A 9,499-nucleotide genomic window follows, 5' to 3' on the forward strand; every position below is an offset into this window, starting at 1 on the left:
CCCACTTCCCAAGCCTGCCAAGATCCCTTTGGATGGCATCCTTTCCCTCAAGCACATCAACTGCACCACTCATTTTGGAGCCATCTGCAAACTTGCCAAGGGCACACACAACGCCATTAGTAAAGACACTGACAGTACTGGTCCCAGTATGGACCCCTGAGGGACATCACTGATTACTGATCTGCATTTGGAGATTGAATCATTGAGGGCAACTCTGAATGTGACCATCCAGCTACTTCTCTATCATCCACAAAAATCTGTACCTCTCCAAGGCTACTGTGAGGGCCTATGTCAAAAACCCTAACATAAGTCATGGCAGATGAAGTAGATTATTGTCAGCAGCTCTTCCTTTACCTACCGATACAGTCCCTCTGTGACAGAAGGCCACTGGATTATTCAGGCACGATCTGTGCTTTGTGAAGCCATGTGTGGTGTACATTTGGGACAGCATGTTGGCTGTGGCTAATCACCTCTGTACCCACGTGCCTGGACATAGCTTGCATGTGTCTTTCATGATCGTACCAGACACAGAGACGAGGCTGACTGGTTGGTAATTCTCAGGGGCCTACTTACTACCTTTTTAAAATTGGTGTGATGTTTCCCTTTTTCCAGTCACTGTTCCTGAGGGACATACAGTTAATCTAATCCTTTTTTTTCCTGTTTAAAGAATTTGATGGAATGCTTCAAAGTCCTCATCAAACTTTGACCCAGAATGACAGTCATGTCTAAACAATATATTGAGTCTTTGAACCGCAAGTCCTAAAACTAGTGACTGTCACACAAGAAGAGTTAATAAAGAGGGAAAGGGAAGAGAAAGCCTTGAAGACAGGCTGAAGCTGGATGCAGACAACTGGGAAAATGCACAAGAAACCAGGAGACCTCAAGGTACTGACAAATTACATAACTACTAGTCACAGTGACATGAGAGTATCTGGCCAAAGAGAGAAATGCCTTAGTAGCTCACATTATTACAGAGTATGAAACAGAAGGGCAAGGCTCATTATATATTTTTAAGTACCCCAATAAGAACACTTGGCATTGGATTTCACTGTCATTAAGAACTAGTTTGGAGCCCACAGCACACCCCTACAAAAGACTTAAAACTCTCCAGCTGTACTATTTCCAAGCAACAGACTGTTCCACTGAACAGAAGTCATTGCTCCAGGTTATTTTGGGTGGATGAATTCCATATTCCCCATAATTCAGGCCACGTCACCACTCATCTTCAAGAAAATGCCCAGAACTTGTGTTGCAAGGTGATGGAATCTGATGACTTTTGCTTAAAGCAAGTAAAAAATGCTTGGAACAAGTATACATAAAATACAAATAACATTTTTCACTATTTTAGAACAAAATCGTCTCATTCACTTTTGTATGGTGCAAACACCTCCATCATCACGTCACAATATTACTCTAAGACGTATAATTAAGGTAGATATGAGTTTGATCTATTACTTTTTTCCTCATAAAAAAGAGGGAATTATTCTGAGGGAAAAAACAAAAAAAAAACACCCAAAAAAAAGAAAAAGAAAAAAAGAAAAACACCAAAACAAACCAAACAGACAAAACAACTTAGCCTATCAAAAGGAAACAATTTTATTAACTGTTTATTTTTCTTAGAATCAACTAGTACTAAAATCAGTTCCTTTCACATAGTCCCTTATATTGTCAACTAACACATCTAGACAAAGAGCCTGAAAATAAGCTTTGAAAAGGCAAAAGATACCTTATTTTAAAAAGGGGCTGGGGACAGGAATCCTTTGAACTTGCATCTGCAACTCTCACAGCAGAAGCCTTGAAAAAAGGCAAGGGTACTCTGCAGTATCTGCTTGTCCCCAAGACCACAGGGGCTAAATTCAGGATGTTGCCACCTGTAACATTCTAGGCTATCCCCTTCCAAGGGGAACCTTGTGCAGAACAACTGACAGAGCACAGAAGAAATACTTTGTACAGAACTAGCTTGGTAAAAGGCTATGACAGGTCCTGATCCCTTAGCAAGGCAGGTATTAGTAGACCTGTGAATGTTTGAGCAAATGGTGGTTTTTATGTAGCCTGTTGTTTGACTACCTCTTAATTAAACAACTGTTTAAAGACCTGGTTTTAATGCTCAGAAACTTAACTGGATGAGAAGATTAAAACTTTCTTCTGTACATTTAATTATACCTTTGACTGACGCTTTATACACCTCAATAAAATTTTACAGAATCACAGATTGGTGTAGACTTTAAGAGACCTCTGGAGGGCATCTGGTCCCATCACTCTGCTCAAGCAGGACCACCTACAGAAAGTTGTCCAGGACCATGTCCAGACAGTTTCTGAATATCTCCAAAGATGGAGAATTTGCAACTTCTCTGGGCAACCTGTGTCAGTACTCAGTCACTCTCAGAGTAAAATAATACTTTTCATCATTGACACTGAAGTTTTCCCTCAGGCCAGAAAGCAAAACAATGCAAGAACTTCTCTGCTTTGTCCTCTGTTTTGACCACACGCAACATACAACTCAAAGTATGGTACTTACCAGGATCAGTTTTTGAACTCTTAACTGAAAAACACAACAAAAAACCACAAACACACTTATACGTCTTGCTAGGTTTACAGTAGACTTTCAGTAACAAAGGTTATGAAAGGTAAACCAAAGTATAGTATTTACCAGAAGATTTTAATGTTTTTCTTCTCAATGTGAAATTTTCCTCTTTTGGAGTTTAGAATCCATTTGACAAAACAGTAACAACAAAACCCCCCCCAAAACACAAAAAACACAACTCCCCCCATTTCTCAAAAATTTTTATAAATTAACAATTCCATTATAATTTTAAGCTAAGTATTTTTTTGCTTTACTAGTTCATTTACTACTGAAAAACTACAGAAAAAAAAAGTGTTTAAATATCTCCCTGTGGAAATAACTAGGAAAACCACTGTTCATGGAACAGAAATATGACACAAATACAAAAACATTTATTTATTGTGATTTTTTATTGTGATTTTTAAAGTTTTTTTCCTAGAAACTCAGCTGGCTTGATTGAAGGGGTTTAATTGAAGGACAAAGTAACTTCTTTTCCTTAACAAAGTTAGAGCACCTGAATCAATGCATGGGATGAGTTCCTCCCTCAGCCTTCTCCTTAATATCTTCTGGACATCCTCCATACAGCTCATTTCTAACACCTAACTTCTACTGCTCATTTGTGGTGATTGATCTACTTGTGGAGAGTTCAGCTTATTTTCAAGACACTTCACACTGGCAAGCTCAGGTACTGCAGGAAAGAAATACCAGTCTGCAGATATTGAGGTAGCTGAGCTGTTTATTTTTTCAAAAGGTTTCCTGCAATGATGCCTGGGAATAACAACAACAACAAAAAAAACAAACAAAAAACATTTCAAATAAAAACCAGCAAACCTGAGGAAGTTAACAGCCCTGATCAAGTCAGCTTATTCTTTTTAAGTGGCAAGCAAAGTTTATATCTTAGCATATTCGCAATTTTCTATTTCATAACCATTCTTTCCTTGGAATCTTAATACAGCATTAAGGACTGCACATCATGTTCTTCACTTTCCTTTCCATTCTACCACATCTCCCATTCCCAGAGTGTAGCATCAGGAAGTTTCACAGGACAGAAGCAGAGATAAGTAAGAGAAGGAAATTACTACCAGTCTCTTGCATTCACACGGCTTGTTGCTTCTCTGTAACATCAAGTCTTGGGGAAAAAATAATACCTTGTTGACTAGGGAAAGGAAAAAAATGTCAGAATACTTAGAGGGGTGGAGCAACTCTCCTATGAGGAAAGGCTGACAGAAATGGGGTTGTTCAGTCTAAAGAAAAGAAGACTCTGGGGAGATCTTATAGCACCCTCCAATACCTAAAGGGGTTACAAGAGACTTGGAGGGGAACTTTCTACAAGAGCATGTAGTGATGGGACAACGGGGAATGGCCTTAAGAAGAAAGCAGGTAGGTGTAGGTTAGACATAAGAAAGAGGGTTTTTTACCAAGAGGCAAATACTGGAACAGATTGCCCATAGAGGTGGTGGATGTCCCGTCCCTGGAAACATTCAAAGCCAGGTTGGATGGGGCTCTGAGCAACCTGGTCTGGCTGAAGATGCCCCTGACCACTGCAGAGGGGTTGAACTAGATGACCTTTAAAGGTCCCCTTCAATCCAAACTATTCTATGTTTCTATGATTCACTGCTGCCAAAAAAATTATAGAAACAGCCATAAGGCCTCCTGGGAGCAGGGCGGGAGAGAGTGGGCACAGTGAAGAGGAATTCAGTGGTCACAAAATGTAGTCTAGTTAACATACAAACACTGTATGACTAAGGCTTGGCTTGTCCAGGACCATTCTTGTGACTCATTCCCCTTCTTTCATCCTCAAGTTACCAATCTCAATCCCTTCATTTTCCAAAACACATCATATGCAAGCACAGGTAAGGTCAATATAACCAACAAAGAATATATTCAGAATCTCTTGCTCTAATTCCTGCTAGTGTGTACTAAACAGTAGTACACCATAAGTAAGCAGAGAAAAAACCTAAATGCAGAAAGGTTCTTCCTGCAGCCCCAAATCTAGGCTGTTCCCAAAGCAGGCTTCCTGCAAAGAGCCCCCTACCAAAGTACAGACTTCTATCTAAGAAAATGGTCAACCAGCACCTTCCCATCAAGAAAAAAAAGTGTTCCAAGGTAAATAGCAAGGTGCACAGCTATAGCTAACCAAAACTTCTCTTTGAACCATTACAGCTAAACACAAGGTCAAGATTTTACTTCTGATTACCCAGATTAAAGTTTGAGTGACACTCCTTAAACAAGCCAGGTTTAGTGCATCTAACTCAGCTCTTAGTATACCAACATGCCATCCAGTGCCACTAAGTACCACAGCAGACTAAATTCTCCCAACAGCAAATTTCTTCCTACTGAACTGTTTAGTCTCCTCAAAAACATTTCAATTAAAGAGAACAATCTTCTGCCCAGTGAAACATTTCTCATCTTAGTATATGATTATAAAAAAGCCAGACCATTTAGGAATTAATATGATACTAATGTTTGCTTATGCAGACTGGACAGCAGTTAAACACAGTGTGCTTTTTCTTACAGTTTTATACTAAAAAACCTGTGCTGATAGTTAGGCTGTTGTTAAGAAGAGTTTATTGTAACTACTACAATAAAAGATTTTTACTTCTATGACATAAACCCAAGCTTAGGTAAGTAGCTATCAAACTGGCAAAAAGAACTCCTACCTAAATCAAGTTTTATCTGAAACATTAAAAGTCGGCAAATTTTACATAGTTGTCCTTGTGAGACACTACAGAGACCTTGCACAGACCAGCATAATCAAACAGGCATTTCACAGTCCATATCAAAAGTTTAGCAGCAAGTACTGAAGTACAGTCACCAGTTGGTTTTATTATTTGTTCTAAAGCAAGCCACAGAAACTATGCTATGTGCAAGCACACCTTATTCCACTCAATCTCTTTGCAGAACTCAAACTTTATGAACTAGTGCAGAATGCAACGAGTAGTTCCATATGAATGCATGCCAGGAAACAAGATAACCCAGGTTACATACTGTCACTTCTCATTCTACATACCTTAAAAAGAGATTAGCAATACTGACTGGTTGGAAAAAGCTTTTTCGTGTTGTTTTTCAAACATATCAAAGCTCTAACAGTAAAGTCTCATGTTCACTTCTGGAGCCTACAGGTCTTTAGTAAGATGGAGGACAGAATCATTTAAGCATAGTTTATCAAATACAAACAGTTCCATTTCAATTAACATAACTGGTAATATTAACTCAGTGTTTAGCAAAAATATCAGCTGTTTTAAAATCTGAATTTTACTGGTAAGTGAAGTGTAAGATATTTCCTCACAGTTAAGGGTTTAATGTTTATTACAGAAAATTTTCAAAAAAAAGCATTAATCTAAAACCATCTGGTATTCTTGTAACAATAAAAAGAAACCCAAACCAAAGCCACAACCAACCACCTCAAACATAACAAAACAAAACAAGCCCACAAACAAGCAAAAACCCAAAACTATGTCAGACCACTCACCCGCAACGCTGGTAATGGTAACAGGAACTCCTTGAACTTGAACACCTGCAGCACTCAGGTTGGCAACACTTACTGTTTGAAGATTAGGTACTGAAGCAAGCTGGGCAGCATTCAGAGTGATGGGGGTACCAGCAACAGCCACCGGAGCAATCTGGGCAATGGTTGTGCCACCACTTGAAGACACAGGGGTAATGGTTAGTTGTTGGGGTAACCCAGCATTTTGAACTTGAAGATTTGAAAGGCTTTGCAGATTCTGAACCTGCACAGTTTGCCAGCTGATCTGTCCTGATGGTGTTAAAGTTGGAGCCCTGATGAGCACCTGAGTTGGGCTCACTGCCTGCAGCTGAACATTCTGCAAAGGCTGCTGCTGGATGGTCTGTATAGTCTGCCCTGACTGGAGCTGAAATGACTGTGGAGGAATGGCCTGAATAATTTGCTGTTGAGGCTGCTGGATCTGTATCTGCTGCAGAATAGGCTGCCCTACGATCTGGACCTGCTGAAGGGAACCTGACTGATCCTGGACATTCTGTAGTCCATTGGACTGAAGCTGACTGGAGCTCTGGGCTTCGGAGTCCATAGCAGTTGTTTGAGGTTCTTCAGTCGCCTGCTCTGAATTGCTGCCTGCTGTGCTTGTGTATTGGCCTGTTTCTGCAGAGCTTACCAGTGTGTCACTGCTAGTCAGAGATGTTGAGGCAGTGGTTGTAGCGGTGGAAGATGAGGAAGGAGACTCTGGCATGGTACTACCAGAGGCGGAAGTGACAGGTGTAGACGCCAGCTGATTTCCATTGGAAACTCCACTCTCAGTAGACTGGCCAACTTGCCCTGAACTTCCTCCAGTGGCAACGTTGTTAATCACAGGCAACGCCAGGGTTACCCCACCAATGTTTATAGGTAGCGTTGTTACAACTTGCGCCTGAGTACCAGGAATAGTTTGCAGCTGCAGCGGTATGGAAACACCAGGCCGAATTTGGACTGGAACTGTCTGATTTGCTAGGTTTTGAGCAATAACATTTCCCGAAGCTGTCCTGTTTGCAGTTGTGAGGATAGCTTGATTATTCCCTGCAGGAATAAGCTGAATCTGACCCTGTATGTCTTGTAGACCAGTAGCATTAGATGGATTGATTTGACCTTCCGTTGTCTGAATCTGTGGAATCACTTGGTATTGGACACTACCGCTTGGATTTTGTACTTGAATGACTTGGAATTGTCCCGGGGTCGTTGTAGAAGAATTGCCCGATTTGGTTTTTGAAGGAGATGTACTTCCATTGTTACTGCTGGAGGGACTTGCTGCACTTGAGGCAACAGAAGATCCTTGTTGAGCAACATTATTTTCTTTTGAAGCAGAAGGAGCAGCGGCAACGAGCTGCCAAGCATTTCCAGCAAGCTGAGTTGTTACCAATTCCAACTGCTGGGGCTGATTCTGAAGCTGCACCAAACCTTGATTTGGGTCTATAATAATCTGCTGCTGTCCAGTTCCTTGATTCTCACCAGGAGTTCCTATTTTGCTGCAAGTAGCTGCTAGCAAAGCAAGAGGTGAAGGCTGAGAATCCTATCCAAAAAAAGAGAAAACAGACAGGATTCAGGAGAAGAGTGCAAGTACGAACCATCAGAAGTCAGCATTAAGGTTTGCACAGGAAGCCAAAAAAAAAAAAAAAAGGTGCTTCTGCATATGATACAGCTCTGAATAAGGAAGTATGAATTGCAGTAAATAATCTTTAAACATGTCCTTAAAAGTCCCTAATTATCAGTGATTATGTGACCGCCAACACCTCAACTGCATCCTTATTTCAGTCCTTTTTCCCCCTTAAAATAAAGAAAAAAAAATTTTAAATGCTTCTATTACATGGAAAGCAGCTGATCACTGCAAAATCCAATCAAACAAACATGTCCAGGCAGTAAAAACATTGCACCCAACCGTGTTTCATCCAACCCAAAGAAAGATGCCCTGAGCAGGAAATGCTGTTAGCTGAATATTTAATTTTAAATGCTAATAGTTTGGGCACTTCCCTATTCAGGTGTGTGTTCTTTACCTGTGAGCCTCCAGTTTTCCCTTTTTTATTATTATTGTTGTTATTCTCTGCCTCGGGAGATTTCTCTCCCTCTGTGGGCATAGTTTCCTCCTTCTTTTGATCTGCAAAAATATCAAGTGTAACAGGTTAATTATTCACCTTCATTTATACAATAACAAAATCTACGAGCATATCCTTTTTGGTTCCCAGCTTGTTGCTTTTGCCTCTTCATAAAAACAACAGTACAAATCATTATTACAAAAGAACGAGTCCTAAGAAACGTGGTTTGAAACCCAACCCATGGGGGCTGGAGAGTTAACACCCAGAAAGGGGAGGTTTGGTTTCCTCTCCCAGAGACAGCAGGAAAAAACCACCCACAACCCTCCTCCTCCTCCTGCCCCCTAAAGCATCGACGGCCACTGAGTGGCCGCCGATGCTTTAGGGGGCAGGAGGAGGGTTGTGCATGGGAGGGAAAGAGGGAGGAAAAGAGGAATGAAGGAGGGAGGGATGTGCACAGGAGGGAGGGTTAGCGAAGAAAGGGGGAATGGAGGAGGGAGGTACGGAGGAGGCAAGCCGGAGGGGCAGGCAGGAGAGGAAGAGAAGAAAGGGGGCATAAGAGGAAGCAGCACGGATGGGCGGAGGGGCAGCGAGAGAAGAACGGGGTAAGAAGGGGGAGAACAGAGGGAAGAAAAGGGGGAACCCGGGAGGGCGGGATAGAGGGGCGATGAAGGGTGGAGGGAGGAGCGGAGGGAGGGAGGGGTGTGCACAGGAGGGAGAGAGGGAGGGGGTTACATACCGCTCATCCCGCATTAATGCCCCGCTGAGGCGCCGCTCTAGGGGGGAGGAGAAGGAGGAGGAGGAGGCGGAGGGTGGGGTGGGGGTAGCGGGGAGAAGGCCGGTCGCAGCCGGAGCTGGGAGGAGCGGGACGGCCTATTTTTCCACGAATGGCCGCCGCTGGGCTGTGGCGTAGCTGCCTTTCTCTCCGCCCGCCGCTGCCGCCGGCCTCAGCCCGCCGCCTTGAGTGACAGCCGGGGGCCGGGGTGGGCGGTGCGGGGGCGGGGCCCGCCGGGGCCCCAAACGACGCCCACTGAGCAGGAAATCGAACCCAGCCGCCGGCCCCTCGGTCGCCCCGCTCCGCCTCAGCCCGGCTCCCCACGCCGCAGGCACAGGGGGCGGGCCGGGGGCGGGCCGCGGCCCAGGGCCCTCTGCCTCCTCCTCCGCCTCCTCCTCCTTCTCCCGGTCCTCTGCCCGTCCGCGCCGCGCGGGAGAGGGCGTGGCCGCAGAGGCGCGCGCTCCGCGGGGGCGGGGGCGTGCGGGCGGCCCGGGCTTCCGCGCTCGCGCCGCTGGCTTGACAGCGCCGAGCGAGGGGCGGGCGGCGGGCGGAGCCTCGGCCGCGGCGGGGCGGGGCCAGGCCGAGCCCTCAGCCCCGGGTCCCGCCGCGGCTCGGGCCGGTGA

At 44.1% G+C, this 9,499-nt stretch overlaps 1 protein-coding gene across 1 annotated transcript in view; it reads right to left on the reverse strand.

Moving 5' to 3' along the window:
* Positions 1–9,196, reverse strand: part of SP4 (Sp4 transcription factor) — a 31,714-nt gene extending 22,518 nt beyond the window's left edge. The window contains exons 1-3 of the mRNA XM_048303693.1: positions 8,841–9,196; positions 8,066–8,166; positions 6,036–7,584 (exon numbers count right to left, since the gene is read on the reverse strand). Coding sequence (XP_048159650.1) covers positions 6,036–7,584; positions 8,066–8,166; positions 8,841–8,847 — 1,657 coding nt within the window. The 5' untranslated portion in view covers positions 8,848–9,196. The remainder of the gene's footprint in view (positions 1–6,035; positions 7,585–8,065; positions 8,167–8,840) is intronic.
* Between the last annotated feature and the right edge of the window lie 303 nt (positions 9,197–9,499).

This window comes from Corvus hawaiiensis, chromosome 1 (assembly GCF_020740725.1).
Source record: "Corvus hawaiiensis isolate bCorHaw1 chromosome 1, bCorHaw1.pri.cur, whole genome shotgun sequence".
NCBI lineage: Eukaryota > Metazoa > Chordata > Aves > Passeriformes > Corvidae > Corvus > Corvus hawaiiensis.